Here is an 18,973-nt window from a genome sequence, read left to right on the forward strand (position 1 = left end):
CACACACACACACACACACACACACACACACACACACACACACACACACACACACACACACACACACACACACACACACACACACACGCCAGCTGCTAGGGCTTTGAGAACTTTGGAACGGTTAGTTCCCTGTTAACCCTAACAACATAAGCCTCCACCAGTGTCTTAGTACCATGACTTTGGCATTCAGGGGCTGCTGAGAGGTTGAGGGAGTGAACCCCATTGGTGTTGGGGAGGCTTGAAGAAATGACATTACAATTCCCAGGTATGGGTTTTGTAGTTGCTTATTTAAGAAAAAATATTAAAGATGTCTAGGGATTGGTAAGGAGGCAAATGTGAGGGTTTTTTTGTAAGGACCTGGCCATGGAACACGTGGTCAACTGAGGGACTCTCAGCCTGGCTGCTGGTACTGTGCTACTTTTCAGTTTAGGTCTTCAGACCCTGCCGGCTCCCAGATGCTGACTTCTTTCTCTGGCTGGTGCTGAGCCTTCGGCTGCTCTTTCCTCCTGTTCTGCCCCTACTATAGGCAGGGTCTGCCTGGGCTCTCCCATTTGCTGCTGGGGTAGCAAGGGGCACTAGTCTGGTAGGCAGCCCCTAGCTGGGGTAGCAAGGGGCACTAGTCTGGTAGGCAGCCCCTAGCTGCCCCCCCCCCCCAGCTCTCTATAGTGATCTCACCCACCAGTCCTGGCATTTAGGCTACAGTATCTGGTACTCCATGTAACAGTTGAGTTATGGCTTCCTTCCAGGCTACCACAGGACTGCAGAACCTGTAGGTTTTCAGAGCTGCTAGTTGACAGCTCTAACTGAAAGGAAAAAAAAAAAAAACTTATAGAGCAACAGAGTTAGTTTTTAAAACTGTTTTAAAGGAAGCAATGTTTAAAAAATAAGCTAATAAAATAACACCTCTTTCCCTCCTGGCAAAGAGTGCTGTACAATTATTGTTTAAAACAAGGTGTCAACTTAAGAATGGTGTTTATAATTAACTCCATGTAAAAAAGTAATATTTATTAAATGTTAATTGCAGAAATGTAAGAAAACAAAACAGTTTATAATTTTACCACCCACAGATTAGCACTTGTTGAAATCATGTCATTGTTTTTAAACTTTCCATTTTTTAGCTCAGTGAGAGCATGCTTAATTAATTTTCTTTCAAGCTGAATCTACTAGCTTCCTGTCAATTTTAGTTTTTAACAATGCCAGTTCATAGTTCATAGGCTGGTTGTTGCTTTCATTTTTATTCTGTGACATTTCAAACATGCATTTAGAATAGAACCAAAGAGAATAATACAATGCATCCAGCTCTGCTAACCACGGGGCCTAGTTAACCCTCAGGGATGAAGTTCTTTCTACACACAGAGCTGCACCACCTCCTCCCACCACAGAACTACCTGAAGGGGCTGAGAACTTCCTTGTAGCCCTGTATTTCCATGCAAAGACCCTGAGAGACTGGCTAAGCAGAGTGCCCAAATCAGGCAGATGTGACTTCGAATGCCTATCTGTCTGCTGTGCACAATGGGCAAGTTACTTGACCTCTCTCTGTTGTTTCTTAGTCCAGAAAATACATTGTTTGAGGATTAGAGGTATCTTACATGAACTCGGGAAACATCCATTTCAACTCCTTGTCATTTTCTTTGTTTAAAGTAATATGTCAAATTAGTAACATAATGAAGACCCTGCCTAGGAGTCCCCTAGGCCGACATTTCTTCCTGCCACGTTCAATAGCCATCATCTGAGTGACCGCTCTGTTGTCCTTGTAGCTTACTGTTTGGACTTACACTGTATAATTAGCTACCCATCCACCTCTCAGTATTTGCCAGGCAAGCTTCCCTGCCATTTTCAGTTCTCTTCTATGTGACAAGTCCATGCGGCAGTCCAATCAGGCACCTGCTATGTGTTTCTAACATGATACCTGCATTTGTCCACCAGGCCTCGGTGCTCTGCCTCTCACATGTAACTGTGTTTTATCTAGCAACCTCTGTCTGTTTATGCTCATTCAACTCTCTCCCCAAATTGGTAAATTCCTGTTTTCTCCAAATTACATGCTTTTCTTCTTAATAATAATCTCCACGGACCCACCTGCTGAGTATCTCATCTGTTTTGTCTTCTGTGTGTCCACCATGCCTCTCTGGAAAACAACCGGCAACTAGCAATCTCTTCATACACCTGCAGATGATTAGCCATCATCTCGTCAACTCAGCTGTGGCTCAGACGTCTCCCCAGGCTCAGTCACCACATTGCTGTGGTTGAATTAACAAATGCCAGGGTCCTCTCCAGCCCTGAATGCATGAGGCTCGCCCATCCACTTTCAGCTTCTGACTTTTCTGGGGTGTGTGTGTGTATGTCTGTGTGTGTATGTATGTCTGTATGTCTGTGTGTGTATGTGTGTGTATGTATGTCTGTGTGTGTGTGTCTGTGTGTGTATGTATGTCTGTGTGTGTGTGTGTGTGCGCATGCGTGTGTTCCCTCCTCCATGTTCCCAGAACCCACGGTGTCTTCCTTGCCTTTCCTAATATGCATCACATTTTGCTACTATGACTTAATTATCTGTCATGTCCATATGTCAATCTGGAAACGACTTGCATCCATCTCGCAGGGAGATCTTAACATACAGGGATACCCAGGAAATGCTCTTAGGACATCCAAGATGCAGTCTAAGCGCCTCTAGCCCCATGAGGGTGTGCCTGCCCCATGAGGATGTGCCCGCCCCATGAGGGTGTGCCTGCCCCATGAGGGTGTGCCCGCCCCATGAGGGTGTGCCTGCCACATGAGGGTGTGCCCGCCACATGGGACACCTGCAGTCTAACTTCTATGGACACTGAAAGGTGAGGCAGTGCGCCTCTAGTACCCATCAGATGCCAGTGGGCAGTCACAGGACACATGGGAGTGAGTGCTGTTCCTGGCTAGTTAAGAGTTCGAGCGAGCGACCCCTAGAATCAACCAAGCATTTTCCCACAGCTCACCAGGTAATCATGACAAACAACAGGTCTGAGCATCTTGGTTGTGGGAAGCAGAGGTCATATTTACTTCCTCCTAGGAGCCATCACAGTGCCCAGCATGGAGTAGATATTCAGTGATTGTGGTTGATTAAGAGCCAGGCTTGGGCCTGGAGAGATGACTCATGGTTAAGAGTGCTAGCTGTGCTGTGCTGGGGCTCAATTACCAGCACCCCCGTGGCAGCTCACAACCATCTCTAACTCCAATTCCAGTAGATCCAACACCCTCTTCTGGTTTCTGTTGGCACTACATGCTTGTGGTACACACACACACACACACACACACACACACACACACACACACACAAGCAGAGAAAACATTCATACACATAAAACAAAAATTAAAAAATTTTCCAGGCAGGCAGGCTCATGTATACCTATAAATCCAGCACTTGGGAGGTAGAGGCAGGAGGCTTAGAAGCTAGCTCAAGGTCATCCTGAGCCAGCTTGGTCTATGTGAGGTCCTGTCTCAAGTCAACAAGCAAAACACTTGTAGCTAACGAGCAGGCGCATAAAGGCCACCCTTTAACAGTTACTCCTTTGCTCTCTGCCTTGGCTGCTCTCTCCCTGTTTTGCCCTTTCGGTTGTCCAGTCATGCTGTCATAGCTGATTGTTGGTTTTGATGGTATAAAAGCAGTCTATAGATAAGTTGGAGAGGAGAGCTCCGGTTTGAGTTGTTGGGAGGTGGGTAGCCTGAGCTACCTGGTACTGAGCTGTGTAGATTAGCTGGGAATGGTGTCCATGCTGGGATGACTGGTGATGCTCAGTTTAAGAGGCTGAAGGATGGGCCCTGGGCCGCAGCCAGTTCTCCTTCTCCGTTTTGGTTGTACTCATTTGCTTCTCACGACTGTGGCGCGGCCCTTGCGGTATGATGAGGAAGGCACCCATCTGAGTTTGCATCCATGTGGCTGCTTGGCAAACCTAGACCTGGGTCAGATCAGCACCTCTAGCCCCATGAGGATGTGTGCCCACCATATGAGACACCTGCAGTCTGACTTCCATGGACACTGAAAGGTCAGGCAGCACCTTCATCAGATGCCAGTGGGCAGTCACAGGACACACGGAGTGAGTGCTATTCCTGGCTAGCTAAGTGGAGATGGAGGTGTCACCAGCTGCCATCTTGGGGCTTGAGAGCAAGGAGGGAGAGAGGTCATGGGAGGCTCAGGTATGTCTTCACCTCTCTCCTGGAGAGATGGCTCAGAGGTTAAGAGCACTGGCTGCTTTTCCAAAGGTCCTGAGTTCAATTCCCAGTAACCACATGGTGGCTCACAGCCATCTATAATGAGATCTGGTGCCCTCTTCTGGTGTGCAGGTATATGCATATGCAAGAACACTGTATATATAATAAATAACTCTTTTTAAAAAAAAGAGTTCCAGCGACCCCTCTAGAAGAGACCAGCAGTGTCTCTCTCTTTTTAAGATTTATTTATTTATTACGTATACGATGTTCTGCCTGCACACCTGCACACCAGATCTCATTATAGATGATTCTGAGCCACCATGTGGTTGCTGGGAATTGAACTCAGGACCTTTGGAAGGGCAGCCAGTGCTCTTATCCTCTGAGCCACCTCTCCAGCCCCAGCAGTGTCTCTTGACCTTGTCTGCCTTTTACTTTTGCTCAACTGTGAGAACAGCAGGAAGTGTGGTCTTGAGCCTTGGAGAGTCTTCACATTATGATGAAGGCTAAATGCGCAGTGTCCATGCCTGCAGGACAAGCCTAGGCGGAGCAGCTGGACTCCTCTTGAGGTCACAGCTCAGGCTGAGCGGGATCAGAGGGGGCCTGATAGGTGGAATTCCCCGCCCCCAACCTCACCCCTCGCAGGCTTCTGGCCTGGAAAGTTTGAACGAATGTGTAGCAGAACAGGTGGGATGGGAGGAAGACAAGGACGGGAAGAGGACAAATTAAAGTGGAGATGGAGGTGTCACCAGCTGCCATCTTGGGGCTTGAGAGCAAGGAGGGAGAGAGGTCATGGGAGGCTCAAGTATGTCTTCACCTATGTATGGGTTTTCCTCACAGACATTCGGGGTGGGTGCTTCCTGCATGTTCTGCCTGTGGAAGGATGGGTAATTGGGAGATAGCCATGTGACTTGAATTTTAGAGAAAAGTAAAAAAAAACAAAAACAAACAAAAAAAAAAACCAAAAAACTTTGGGATGACATGTCCCTTCTTCTAAGACCTGGCTCAAGCCTTTCATGATTCCTGATAGCCTAGAAGTCCTGTGCGGTAGGGTGAGGGAGAGGAGCTAGGATGGGCAGAGGGAGCAGAATGCAAGATGGCTCCAGAGGAGAGAGGGCTACAGCTAGTGAGGAGGTTGGAGGTGACTTTCTTTAGCTTGCGGGGGGGGGGGGGGGGGGGGGGGGCGGGGAATGAGGGTCCAGCTGGCTCTGAGAGCAGGAAGAGCGACAAGATCAAAGGATAGGAAATGGATCTCACAAGAGAGGGCGGGGAAGGGAGCGGGCAGGGGGCGTGGCCTGATTGGCGGCTCCGAGCTGCTGCGGTCTATTCTAAGGACTTTCTCTGCCTCTGAGGCCAGCAGACTAAGAAGACATGCTTAAATGAAAGCAGAAGAGCAAAAGGAGGAACTTCCCATGTCGGGGTTACAAGATCTTGACAGGGATGTATGGGCTTCTTGAGGATGGGACGGAAGTGTACACCTGGAGCTGAGAGGCTGAGATCGGAGGAGTGGTGAAGAGGTGCAATGAATCGCCCCGCCCCCACCCCCTCCCCGCCACCCCACTTTGTCCAAAGCAGCAGATCACTCAAAAGTTAAGTGTGATGAACTCTGAAATACTGCTGTTTTTCCTGTTCCGTAAACTTACTGTCCATCCATTCATGGATGCACGCACACCTGTCTCACCAGCACGCACCGTGGCTTGCCCTCTGGGTCCATCCAGAACACATTTTCGTTCTTCTTCATCCGGCCTGACACCAACGTGAGCGCTGCCTATCTCTACAATGCGCCTCTCTCCACCAGCCTCCTCCAGCAAGTGGTTAATCCCCTCTCTCCTACTTCCTTGTGCTCGGTTTGCTTTCAAATTCTTGTGTACAAATCTTCTATCCAGTCTAGTTTTATTTCTGTTGCTGCTACTAAAATATCCTGACCAAAAAAAAAAAAAAAAAAAACCAACTTAAGGGAGAAAACAGTACAATTTCAGGTTGCAGCCCATCACTGTGGGAAGTCAAGACGGGACGTCAAAGCAAGTACTTGCAGGTAGTAGGCCTCCTGTCTATTTCTCACAAGGTAGCCTTTAACCAAGGAGCGTGCTTCCCAGCCAAAGCAGTGCCTCAGGACGCATTGAGGATGCTGCTTTCCGGATGGCAGGCAGGTTTATGCTCAGCTAGCTTTCTGGTACAGTTCAAGACCACCTGTCCAGGGAATGGTGCCGCCCACGGTGGGCCGGGCCTTCTCTCAGCCGTGGCCACAGGCTGATCTGATTAAGGCAAGTCCTCAGTTGAGATTATCATCTCAAACAATTCTCAGGTGTGTTAAGTTGGCAGTTAAAGCTAACCAAGACAACTTGGTTTCTCCCAAACCAACTAATGCAGAAGAATTGATGCTCAGGCCAATTGGGTTTACATAGGAGTTTTCCAGGCCAGCCAGAGCTACATAGTGAGACCCTGTCTCAAAAACAAAACAAAAAATACCCAACTAAAACCAAACAAAACATCACCACATGCCCCCCCCCCCAAAAAAACCCAAACAAACAAAAGCTGGGTGATGGTGGTGCATGTCTTTAATCCCAGCACTCTGGAGGCAGAAGCAGGTGGATCTTTGAGTTCAGATCACTGTGAGTTCAAGGCCAGCCTGGTCTACAAAGTGAGTCCAGGACAACCAGGGCTACACAGAGAAACCCTGTTTCGAAAAACCAAAATCAAACCAACCAACCAAAAAAAAAAAAAAAAAAAAAAAAGAAACTCAAAACAAAAAACCAAAATCCCTCTTGCAAAAGCGCATCCACTAAAAAACTGCATTTTAGCACTTCCCAGGCCCCTTTTCCAATTTGCTCCGCTCCCTCTTGTTGACGTGTTCAATCAGGCCCTGGTACCACAGTCTTGGGTTACCCCACCAGTCTAACTTGATGGCCATGGCTGGACAGGCCTTCTGGGCCTTGGGACTCAACCCCAAAGCCAGAGAGGACACTGCTTTGTCTCTGTGGTCCAGGAACGCCTGAGCAGGCTCTCAGGGCCAAATGTGAGCTCCAGGTTACATAATCCAGGCCCAAACAGGGAGTCCCCAAAGGGGTTATCTGGCTTCACCAAGAAGTTGGGAGAAACTCAGAGAGGTGGGGATTCAGATCGCAGGAGCTTCTCCCCACTCCCCCCAAACCACAGGGGTCAAGTTGGGTGGGTGGGGCCTCCAGCCAGCATTCCAGGCATGCTTCTGGACCAGAGCTGTGTTGAGATTGAGAGAAAGAATAGTCAGGCATGGCCTCCCATGGAGCTAGCAGCCACACTACATCACCTGCCTTCCTTCTGGGGCCTCCGCCCTCTAGCAGAGGGGTTGACCCCAGAGTTGCCTGGTTGGGCTGGGTTATAAGGAATCACTATCAGTTCCTCTTGCCCTGGCAAGTCAGTTCCTTTCTTTATTTTTAATCCAATGGGGGGCAGGGGGGAGCAGGCGGGGGGGGGGGACGACAAACTCTTGATATCAGTAATGGGCTAAAGAAAATTCAGAAAAGTCGAGGGAACAAAGAAAAGTCATTAGTGGCTTGGGTCCGTTTCCTTCTGTTCTGTCTCACCCATGCATAGATTTTTGTCTCTCAGGGCTGTGACTACACTGTACCAACACTGTTCATCCTGGCTTTTGTACCATTATGAAGCCACAACTCTCCCTGTTGTTACAGGCTTTATAAACAGCATCTGGATACCCAGCCCAGGGCTGCTCTGCAAGAGACAGCCAGGCAGCCTGAGGAGAGGGCTGGAGAGGGCTGTGCCCTGATTGAGAGACAGACAGACAGACACACACACACACACACACACACACACACACAGGGAGGGGAGAGCTGCTGTCTTGTCCCCAGTGGTGCTGTTTGTGAAATAGGGTCTCAGGTAACTAAGGCAGGCCTCCAAGTCACTATATAGCTGAGGATGACCTAAAACCTCTGACCCTTCTACCCCTGCCTTCCAAGTGACAGAACTATAGATGTGCACTAACACCTCTAGGTTGTGTGGTGTTGAGGCTAGATCACAAGGCTTGGTGCATGCTAGGTAAGTTATCCACCAACCGAGCGACAGCCCTGTTGACTTAAGTTGATATTCTTTTTTTTTTTTTTTTTTTTTTTTTTTTTTTTTGTGCGCGGTGTACAAGGATGCTGTCCACGCCTGAAGCTGTATCCCAGGCTACTGTTCTGCCATTGGTTGTTTCCTTTTTTGAAAGAGAGTTGCCAGGCCATGGTAGCAGGCTGGGTCTGCCCCACTAGAGGCCACTGCAACCATCGGTCTCCAGAAGGAGACTTGACAACGGGGGAAGGGACACAGATGCAGGAAGTGACCCTCTGTCTCTGAGTGTTGTCCACCGCCACCTGAAACCACTTGTGTCCAGCCCACTTGGTCTCGTCAGATATGACATCCTGTACACAGTTCTGAGTCATGCACAGGAGGCAGGGTAAGCTCATCCACCCACTGGCTGCACGGTCACAGTGTGCTCTGGGGAAGAGGGCAGGAGCTGGGCTGGTTGCCAGTGGTGTGCTGAGAACCATCCAGAGCCTAGGTGGACAGGGAATGCAGAAGTCCTGCGCTCAGAGCATCTGATACCTTCCCTGTCTACCTGAGGAGAGGAACACAGGCCATAAGTTTGAACCCTGCCTTGGAGAGGAAGGAAGGAGTCATTAGCCTAACTTCAGCCACCAAGGCCGGGTGCCGGGGTGCTTCCTGGACCAGCTTTGCCTTGAGCTGTTGGCATTTGGAGCACTGAGCACCAGTGTTCCCACCTCCAACCTAGTGGCAGGACAGATGGCTCGGTGGAGGCCTTTGTGAGAAGAACCCGCAAGGGCCTCCACGATGGAGAGGAAGAATGTGTAAGGCTGGCACATCCTAGGCATGAAAAACCATCCTACAGCCAAGATGCCAGGCCCACTTCTGGCTGCCCCTGCCCACCTTTGCAGTTGGATGCGCTTGTCTCCAAGGGTTGTTTAGCCCTGCCCTGAGCTCTAGATCCCCGTTCAGCAGTCACTGCAGTTGCCAGAATTGAAATGTTTGCCACCACGGTACACAAACAGCTTACCAATGCTGCCTGCACAGCCATAGCGGGCAGCCCCTGCTTGCTTTGAGCTATGCTGATAATCCAAGGAAAACATCAGGTCTTGCAATTTCAGTGCCCCACACCCCCTACCCAAGGGATCCACTGGCACAGGAATCCAGGAGGTGCCTTGGAGCAGCAAGGGTTCCTGGAAGCATCTCTCCTACGGATGAGGGATGTGAGTCCAGAGGAGTGATTTAGCTGAGGAGGGTACCCAAATTCCTCCTGCTAGCAGCAATGAGGATTTGGGCCTGGCTGGTCTACAAGGCTAAGTAAAGAAATGTACAAGCAAAGCAGGTGAGCTCAGGCTTCGTCCATGGTGTGGAAGGGGGAGCCACCCATGGGAGGATGTGAGCTGTGTCTTGAACACCCAGTAATGTCTGGAGAGGAGGAGGAAGGAGGGGGGGGATGATTGGAGCTAAGAGAAGAGGAAGGAAGGGTTGTAGAGATAAAACTGAATGGGGCTTCCTGGAGATGCCTGAATCACAGACCTGCTCCCATCATCACAGAGGATGCTTGTCCAGGATGTGCATAGCCCACCCTTCTCACAGGGACTCCCACGGCCTGGCACTCACCTCTGTCCTCCAATAGCTCTCCTGTCCTTGTGTGACCTGTGACAGCTAGATGGGCCAGGGGCCAGTGCTGTTGGACCAGGAAGTGCAGACCCTGTGCATAGGGTAGGACCTCTGACAGAGCTCTCCTCATTATCTCTCCTTTGTCTGTCCAAGGAGGTCATAGGATCATGGGTAGATTTTAGACTCCCCTGAGGAGCTGGGCACCTGAGAGACTGGGGTTCACCATCACACAGCTCTGGCCTGCATAGTTCTACTTCTGAAGGGGTAGGAGAGTGCCACACAGTACCACTGGGACAGGGTCCCGGGATGGATAAGGTTGGCAGTATGTGAGTTTACAGTATCCAGTTCTGGGATCGCAGGTGTAGCCTGGCCATCACAGGCCGTCTTCTTGGTGTAGACATCACCTCCAGGTTATGAAGTATTGCCCGTCTTTGTGTGGCAGTGTGGGGCCAGCACAGGAGATGGAGTGAGCTTTGGGCCCTCTGGGCATGACTACATCTTCTCTGGAGACGAACAGAGCCCTGGCCTGTCGTGCTCTCTTCTGCCAGCTCACTGCAGCTGCAGGGACCGGGGAGGCTCGACAGCCATACCTTTGTCCTTGAGAGAGTCTGGAAAACTGCCCTTATGTCTAGCTCAGGCCTTTTCCCTCCTCACTTGCATCTGAAGAGCAGTCCTCCATACCTGACAGGTGGCAGATTCCTGGAAGAGAGAACCCTGGTCTGTGCAACCTCAGTTTCCCCCATCTGACTTCCAGCTCGGTGGGAGCGTGGAGGCCATCTTGGCTGCTTTGGGTGTTTCTTACCTGTGCCCCTCCCTCCTGGCCCAGGTGAAGGTGTGGTTCCAGAACCGGAGGACAAAGTACAAACGGCAGAAGCTGGAGGAGGAAGGGCCTGAGTCCGAGCAGAAGAAGAAAGGTTCCCACCATATCAACCGGTGGCGTATCGCCACGAAGCAGGCCAACGGGGAGGACATTGATGTCACCTCTAATGACTAGGAGAACAATCACGAGCCCACAAGGGCAGAGCATTGCTTGCTGCTGGCTGGGGCTCCAGGGGGCCCAAGCTGGACTCTGGCCAGTCCCTAGCCAGGCTGCGGGGAGGCCTCGAGTCACGGCCCCACAGGGCTTGGAGCCTAGGGCCATCACTGTCAGAGGGACAAGAAAATGGGCTGGCTGAGGCCGGGGACTTGCTCAGCCTTCCGGTGGAGAGCCTGCCGCTTGGGTGAGCTGCCCAGCTGCTCTCCGTGTCTCTTTCCTGTCTTTTGTTTCGAGACGTTTCTGTTTTAATTTATTTTCCAGGTACCTGCTGTAGTTCTTAGTGACCCTCTCATGTCCCCCCTTCCCTATGGGAATAATAAAAAGCTCTCTCTTAATGACACAGCCATCCATCTTTAACCGTAGAGCCTGGGCTGGTGGGTTTCCGTCCTCGGTTCAGTGGGGGCTGGTCAGCAAAGGCACCCGGGGCCCAGGAGGCTGAAGGGAAGTCTCAGGCAGACTTAAGGGGGGTCAGGAGGCGAGGATTCCTTATACCTACAGGCTCCGGTGGCTTCTCCAGCTGAGGCACATCCAAGGGGAAGAGGTCCTGGGGATAAGCTAAGGAGGTCCTGAGCCCAGGCCCCACACAGATGTGCAGCTGTCCTGAAGAACCCAAGGAGCCCTTTGTTTTGGTTTCTTTTTCAGTCACAAGGTTTTATTCTCTTGCCCAAACTGGCTTCCAAGTCGCATCAATCCTCCTGCCCTAGCCTCCTGAGTGCCAGATTGTAAGTATGAGCCACCACACCTTGTGTCCACGGGCTTGATGGTGAGCTTGCAGAGGCCATCAGGGATCAGGAACACCTTGACTCAACAAAGAAAGGCAAGGCAGGCCCAGTGAAGTTTTGTCCACCTGCCCTCTAATTTGTCTATTTGTCCTTCCCCCTTGGCACATTTTCCTCCATCCTGGAGAAGTTTGATTTGTGTTTCCACCAGTCTCTCCCTCCCAACACCCAGGTCTGTCTCCGTTCAGCGCCCATGAACTAACCAACTATCCACTTTAGCGCTCTGCTGACATGAACAACAGTCACCAACCACTGTCCCAAACTCCCGTTGTGGCCACATTCATCCACTTCCTACCCAGGTTGATCTGTCCCTGCATCTGCCCCAATGTCCTTCTTGTCCCCCCTAATCCCTACATCTCCACTTTGGGTCTCTTGTCTCCTCTTCCTCTGTCTCATCCGCATCTCATGTCTCTCCTACTCAGCTCATCCATTCTTGGCTTGGACAGTGATGTCCAGCCACACTTCATCAGTGCAGCATCCCTCAGCTGTCCCTGCCAGCTGCCTGGCCCTGGCCTGCTATCTGGGAAGAGCATGGACATTAAGTGGCTTCTGTGACTATTAAAGAAGACCTTCCATGCTGTGGCCAGGAGAGTTCTGTTCTCCCTCCTCAGGCAGGAAAGTGTCTCCTCTTTCTCAGTCCTGTACTGTGCTGCTGCTTCTCTTACACCCAGGGCCTCTCCTCCGTCGCTCCTCCTGTGCCTGAGTGTCCCTGAGTGAGTGGCCACAGCTCTTGCTAGCCTGTGCTATTCTTCCTGTCTGGGATGTCGGTGAGTACCCTGTGGACACCTGCTCCACGGTGAAGGCCCCCAGGTCCTGTCACCTGGCCTAGCTGCAGAAACCCAAGCACACAAGGTTCTTTTGCTGAGAGCACGGGCCAGTCACACTGTCCTGTGGGTACCTGTTTTTCTACTCTGCCTGTCTTGCTGAGGTCCACTCCAATTTCCAGAAACCAAAAAAGATGCTGTCCCTCCTGTCCCCGCCTCCACCAAATGAACACATCCATGGAATGTCCTAACCTGGCTAGGTCTGAATTCATTCCTCAACAGCTCTCCCTGCCAAGCAAGTGAAGCCGTTCATGTATGTGTGAACAGGTAGGGTGGGAGGAGAGGGTCCCTTTCAGTACTAGTGGAGGGCACAGAATGAGTGAGCCCTTCCTCTGAAGATCCTACCCTGCTTGGCTGAGCGTGGGGGGTGGGGAGGGTCCTGGAACATCACAGCAGAATGTCCTGTCAAGAAGATAAAGGGCTAAAAGGGCCGGAAACCTGCCAATCTTCCTAGGCAGGCCTGAGGGGGGTGCGGGGGAGGGGAGCCCCCTCCATCCCCCTCCCATGTTGTGCGTCTCCCGCAGACAGTAAATATTGGTGTTGTGACTTCATTAATAAAGGCTTCTGTGAGCCTGAAAAACATGGAATCAGGATGAACTATTTTCTGAGCTGCGGGCTTGCCAGGTTTGCTAATTTGGGAGTTTTTGGGCCCTCTCCAGGGAACAAACCAAAGTCTCTTCCCAAAGAGACGAAGAAGAGACGCAGATGCAGCCGAACAGTGAGAAGACAGGACTGCTGCTCCTTCCCGTTCTGAGTGGCTCCTGCTTGGCCAAGGGGCCCTGCGAAGGGCAGAAGAGCGGACACTAGCCTCCTCCTCTGTATCTGTCTGGGTGAGCTTCTGGGCCAGGCCTCCGTCTCTAAGCAAGCCTGCTCAGCCACTTCTCCTCAGTGGGGCTGACCTCCAGAGTCCTGTGGAACGACAGCCTGATTCTTCTGAGCACCTGTAAAGAGCACAGAGTTGCACTTACGAGCCTCAAGTGCAGCAAGCAGGAGGAGTTCTTAGTGTTTCACGCCCAACCCATGTGCGGCCTCTCAGGGAACAATCCAACTGCTCGCTCTTGTCCACAGAACTTTCCCAGACTGGCCTCTGGCCTCTCAGTGGCATGGGGCCTGGTCTCTTTACCAGTCTCTCCTCACAGGTGCTGCGGTTGCTTCCCACGGGGCACCAAGCAATCTAACTGTAGAGCCAGGCTCTATCCTAAAGGTGCCAGTTTGCCCACAGGCGTCTTTGGGACCCTGCTCCAGGGCAGCCACACAGGGGGAGGGGATGGGGGGCAGCAGGCTTAGCGGTGCAGGCCCAGCCAGCTTTCCTGTCAGACGGCGCTGCCAAGGCAGAGCCAGACATCGGGAACAGGTTTAACCAATTACCCGAGCGCCCCATCTGCTGTCTGGGGTTCGTGTGAGGGTGAGTGCATGTGAGGGTGTTTGGAGTGTCTGGGAGGGCTGTGGGCGTGCGAGAGAGTGTGACTGTGTGGGTGGGTGTGGGCGTGCATGTGTGCTGCGCACGTGCATGGAGTGTGGCTACACATCCTGGCCATGCCCCCTCGTTTGTCCAAGACTGAAGCTAGCAGCTCTGGTCTTCCTGACCCGCCAAGACCTTGGGGTCAGGGTGGACAACCTAGCACCCGGCACCTCAGCTTCTTGTCACCAGCTCTCCCATGCTTGAGAAAAAAAAATATTTTCAAATCACACATTAAGATGTCCTTTGCTGGGATGCCCCTACTGGCTTGTTTACTCTTCCATCCAAATTAGTGTGGAACCCCACAGGATCCTCCCAGCTGTTCCCCATTCTCTCTCTCTGATATTCCCTTGGCCTGCTATGCTTGGTTGGACCAAGCTAACAGAGCTAGAAGTGCACTCAGACCATTTCTACACATACTGTGTTGAGCCGTGAGGATGCCAGGTGATGGCTGTGGCCATGACATCCTCTGCATCCAAGTTTCAGTCTCAACACAAGCCTTACTCTTTGATAAGAGAGGCCTTAGGCTGTCACGCCCTCTCCAGGCTACTTCTGTTTCAGGAGAGAGAACCCTACTTTGGTCTTTCTTTCCTCCCTCCCTTCCTTCCTTCCTCCCTCCCTGTCTTTTGGGACAGGACTGCAAAGCTCTCCCATGAGCCACCTCTCAGGACTGTGAACAAGGATGCCAGTGCCTCCGACAGGGCCTGACTCTTGCTCTGCATCCTCCCTGGACACTTCTGCATCCAATTCCTCCTCTCCACCTGACTCCTGGAACCTCCGTGGCTCTCCTGGAGGGCTCAAGAGCTCTCCGGCATAGGCTCTAGTCTGCCTGGTCTTGAAGACACTGTCTTCAGTTGCTGGTTGCTGGTCTTTTTCTTCCCGTCATTAGTCCCTCCTCACCCCTGCCTCAGTCTCCCTCCTATACCCACTGCGTTCAGTGTCAGGTTACCGTGACATGTGGTTTACAACCAAATCTGTTTGAAGAATAATCCATGTAGGGCCAAGGAGAAAGCTCACTTAGTAAAGTACTTGCTATGCAAGCCTGCATTTTATCCCCCTGTAAACAAACAAACAAATGAGTCATAATCTCAGTGCTGGGGACACAGAGGCAGGAAGATTCCTTGAAGCTTGTTAGCCAGGTAGTCTGGCCAAAAAGATAACTTGTGAGTTTAGTAAGAGACCCTGGCTCAAAAAAACAAGATGGAAAGAGGGAGAACTGAAATGGCTCAGCGTTAAGAGTGTGTGCACTGCTCCCGCAGAGGAGCCGAATTTACTTCCCAGGGCCTGTGTTGGGTAGCTCACAACTGCCTGTAGCTCTAGCTCTAGGATTCTGATGCCTCTGAGGCTACCTAAACGCATGCACACACACGCATGCACGCTCACAAAGCTGGTTTTGTCCTGACCACACTGACCATTCCGCTTCTCCTTGGTTGAGCTTTCTTGGCAGCTTCCAGACTCTCCTTGGGCCACACAGAGGTGGGCTCCCACAGAACTTTATGCTAGGCCCTTCTCTTGTTGTTAATGGACTGTACTCCCAGATGCAGCCACTGAATGAAGCATGTCCAAGTCTTTTGTACTGTTTTTAAGAGTGAGTATCATGTCTGGTGAGACTGACTGACCTTGTACACCTAATCTTCCTTCCCCTACCTCCCAAGGGTTGGGATGACAGCAGGCATGTGTCACCTCAACTGGCTTCCAGGATGCAAGCCTATGTCTCTAGCCCTTGCTGGTCTCCTGGTATCTCCACTTGGCTGGCTTCCAGAAATCTATAGGAACGGCTGAGATGGAATGGCTGCCTCCCCTGCAGACTTGGCCTCCTCTCTGCCTTTGTAGGTTCAAAGATGTAGGGTCATTTCTCCCCAGTCTCCCATACAGGAAAGGGATTCAGCTGGCTCCCGGCTGCCACACTCTTCTCAATGACCTCACTCTTTTCTACTTTTGTCTCTACCATGTCGGCCTAGGCCCTGTCTCCCCAACCTCCCATGACCAGGCAATATCCCCTACCTGTCTCTCAGCAGAGGCACCGTGTCTTCTGGCTCCTCTGTGCTCTCTCCACCAGACCTCAGTGGCTCCATCCAACCTCACTCACCTCTCCAGGATCCTGCCTCAGGTCTGAAAACAATGAATTTTTTATGGCTTCAAGCGGTCAGAGTTTTCTGTTCTCGGTAGCCAGGCTTGCCCAGGAAGAGGAAGAGAACAATGTGAGGGGGCCTGGGACTGACAGCAATCCTCCTGTCCTCACTAGGGCTGCGTGGAGTCTCCAAGGACAGAATTTGTTGCCTGCCAGTCTGTCTATTATCTCCTCTCCCTAATGTGGTCTACTTTCATCTCTCTGTCTTTCCTGGGGCTTTGCAGTGGGGCTCAGGTTTTTGTACTGACTAAAGGCACCAGGAGTTGCCTGGAAATGAGTGTGTGTGTGTGTGTGTGTGTGTGTGTGTGTGTGTGTGTGTGTGTTTTGAGGGGCAGTTACTGGCCATTGGCAGCAAGGCTACCTGATACTCCAGAAAGAGAATGAAAAAGGACTTGGGGGGAATAGATGAGAAAGTCCCATTTGACGGCCAAACTAGTGGCTAGGGAGGTAGATAACATTGCAGGAGCAACAGCGGCTGGGGGTGGGGGACAGGGGTGCTGAAGGAGGTCAAGATCCTCAGGCCTCAGGAAAGGGTCACTCATCACCCTTCACACACCCCTCCCCCACACTCCAGCATTCTGACCCTCCCAGTCTTTGATTGAGTGGGAGGAAGACTCCTAGATCCAGGCCAGTCCATGGGGACTGAGGGGAGGAGAGGTTGCATTCTTCAAGCGTTAATGATCTCTGAGCTGGGCAGGAGCTGAGCCCCCAATACAGCTAAAAACAACAAACAGTTCCCAGGAGGGATTTGTGTATGTCCTGAGAGTCAAGGATTTCCGCCCTGATGGGGGTTGTTGTGGCCGGTGAGGCTCTTGGCACAGAAATTCCCCAGAGACCAGCAGTCTCCTGAACTCAAGGTATAGCTTTGAAGAGAGACTCCTCCTTCTTGTCTCTTCCCTCTTCATCCATTCCAAGAAGGCCCAGAGCTCAGGCCTCCTACCCACACGCCAGATAATTAGGAGGCACGAGAGAGGGGTCCAGTGCAGTCCCCACTGGTCTCTCTACTCTTCCAACAAGCCAGTGAGTGACCCTGTTCTTGATCTTTGGTAGCTGAGAACACCAAGTCTCAGTTCAGAAGTACTCATGCCGGAGGCTGGGGGACAGTTCAGTTGGCAAAGTGATGGAACCCACTTCTAAGAAGCCAGAGGGGTGGGCATGGTGGTGCATGCATTTAATCTCAGAGGCAAGTAGGTCTCTGAGTTTGAGGCTAGCCTGGTCTATATAATGAGTTCCGGGACAACCAGGGCTATGTGGAGAGACCCTGTCTCGAAAAAACCAAGTAAACAACTAAATACTACCACTACTACTACCACCACCACTAATAATAATAATAATAATAATAATAATAATAATAATAATAATAATAAAATAATAATAATAAAATAATAAAGTATATAATAATAATAAAACAATAAAGTAATAATAATAATAATAATAATAATAATAATAATAATAATAATAATAATAATTAAAAAAAGAAGCCAGGTGTGCTAGGTCATGCTTGTAAGTCCCAGGACTAGCAAAGTAGAGATAGGCAGATCCTGGGGTTCTCTCGCTAGCCAGTCTAGCCAGTTCGGAGAGCTTTAAGACAGTGAAAGATCTCAAAATCAAGCTGGATGGCTCCTGAGGAATGATACCCAAAGTTGACCTCTGGCCTCTGGACAACATGTGCACACATGTGCACCTGAATACTCACAAACATGTACATACACAGAAAAGAAGTGTCTACAACAGCCACTGGCCATGCAGGGCCTGGCTGAGCCCACACTTGCCTACAACATGCTGTCTCCCCATATCACTCTGTCTGCAGCCTGGAAGATGCCCAATGTCCCAAAGAAAAGGGCAGGCCAGCCCCTGGGGACTTCTAGAGGGCAGTTTGGGAGAGACGCCAGGTCTATCAGGAGGTCATCATCCTGGTCCTGAAGTATCCTCGTTGGGGTCACTATTGCTGTGATGAAACACCGCAACCAAAGGGAAGTCGGAGAGGAAAGGGTGTATTTTGCTTACTCCTCCATATCTGTACTCTTCACTGAAGGAAGTCAGGGCAGATGCTCAAACAAGTAAGGAACCTGGAGGCAGGAGCTGATGCAGAAATCATGGAAGGATGTTGCTTACCAGCTTGCTCCCCATGGCTTGCTCATGGCTTGGCTTAGAGTACCCAAGACTGCCAGCCCAGGGATGGCATCACCCACAATGAGCTGGGCCCTCCCCTATCAATCACCAATTAAGAAAATACCCTTCAATCCCATCTCATGGAGGCATTTTATCAATTAAGGGTCCCCTCTTCTCATTATAGCTGTGTCAAGTTGACATTTAAACTGGCCAACACGTGGGGCACTGAGAAGGGGCAGAATTTGGGGGCTAAGGCCATACACACAGGAAGCTTCACATCTGTACTTGGCTCAGATCCCTCATAGGTCTCCAGGCCACACCCTCCAGCATTGTGGGTCCACACAGCACAAGAACCTACTGGAATCCTAAAAGTGTCCTGGTTCCCTTGGGCATGTCTCCTTGGCAGCCTCCCAGCCACGGGAGTCTTTTTTATTTTTTATTTTTTATTTTTTATTTTTGCATGTGTGGACAGGAGCCTGGGGGCTCATATGCTATGGCGCACGTGTGGCAATCAGACAACTTTCAGGAACCTGTTCTCTCCTTCCACCATGGGTTCTGAAGATTGAATTCAGTAGCTCAGGCTTGTGTGGCAATCAGTTTTCCTTGCCGAGCCATCTAAGCAGGTCGATCCTCTTCTGTGGTCTCAACTCACCTTCTTCTTCCAGCTTCCTGCCCTCACACAGCCGTCCTCTTCTCCTCTGGGCCTTTCCTGAGCCCTGGGCCTGCACCGTCCTTTGGGGGGCACAACATCCCCATCACCCGACAATTCACAAAGCCGCATGTGGGTGTGTTTTAAATCCACGTTTATTGTCCACAGCTCATTAG

General features: G+C 51.0%; 1 protein-coding gene across 1 annotated transcript in view; it reads left to right on the forward strand.

The window, feature by feature from the left end:
• The window catches only part of Emx1 (empty spiracles homeobox 1), a 21,789-nt gene extending 9,783 nt beyond the window's left edge, over window positions 1-12,006 (forward strand). The window contains exon 3 of the mRNA XM_051154824.1: window positions 10,634-12,006. Coding sequence (XP_051010781.1) covers window positions 10,634-10,801 — 168 coding nt within the window. The 3' untranslated portion in view covers window positions 10,802-12,006. The remainder of the gene's footprint in view (window positions 1-10,633) is intronic.
• The last annotated feature ends 6,967 nt before the right edge of the window (window positions 12,007-18,973 follow it).

Source organism: Acomys russatus, chromosome 13, assembly GCF_903995435.1.
Source record: "Acomys russatus chromosome 13, mAcoRus1.1, whole genome shotgun sequence".
NCBI classification, from domain to species: Eukaryota; Metazoa; Chordata; class Mammalia; order Rodentia; family Muridae; genus Acomys; species Acomys russatus.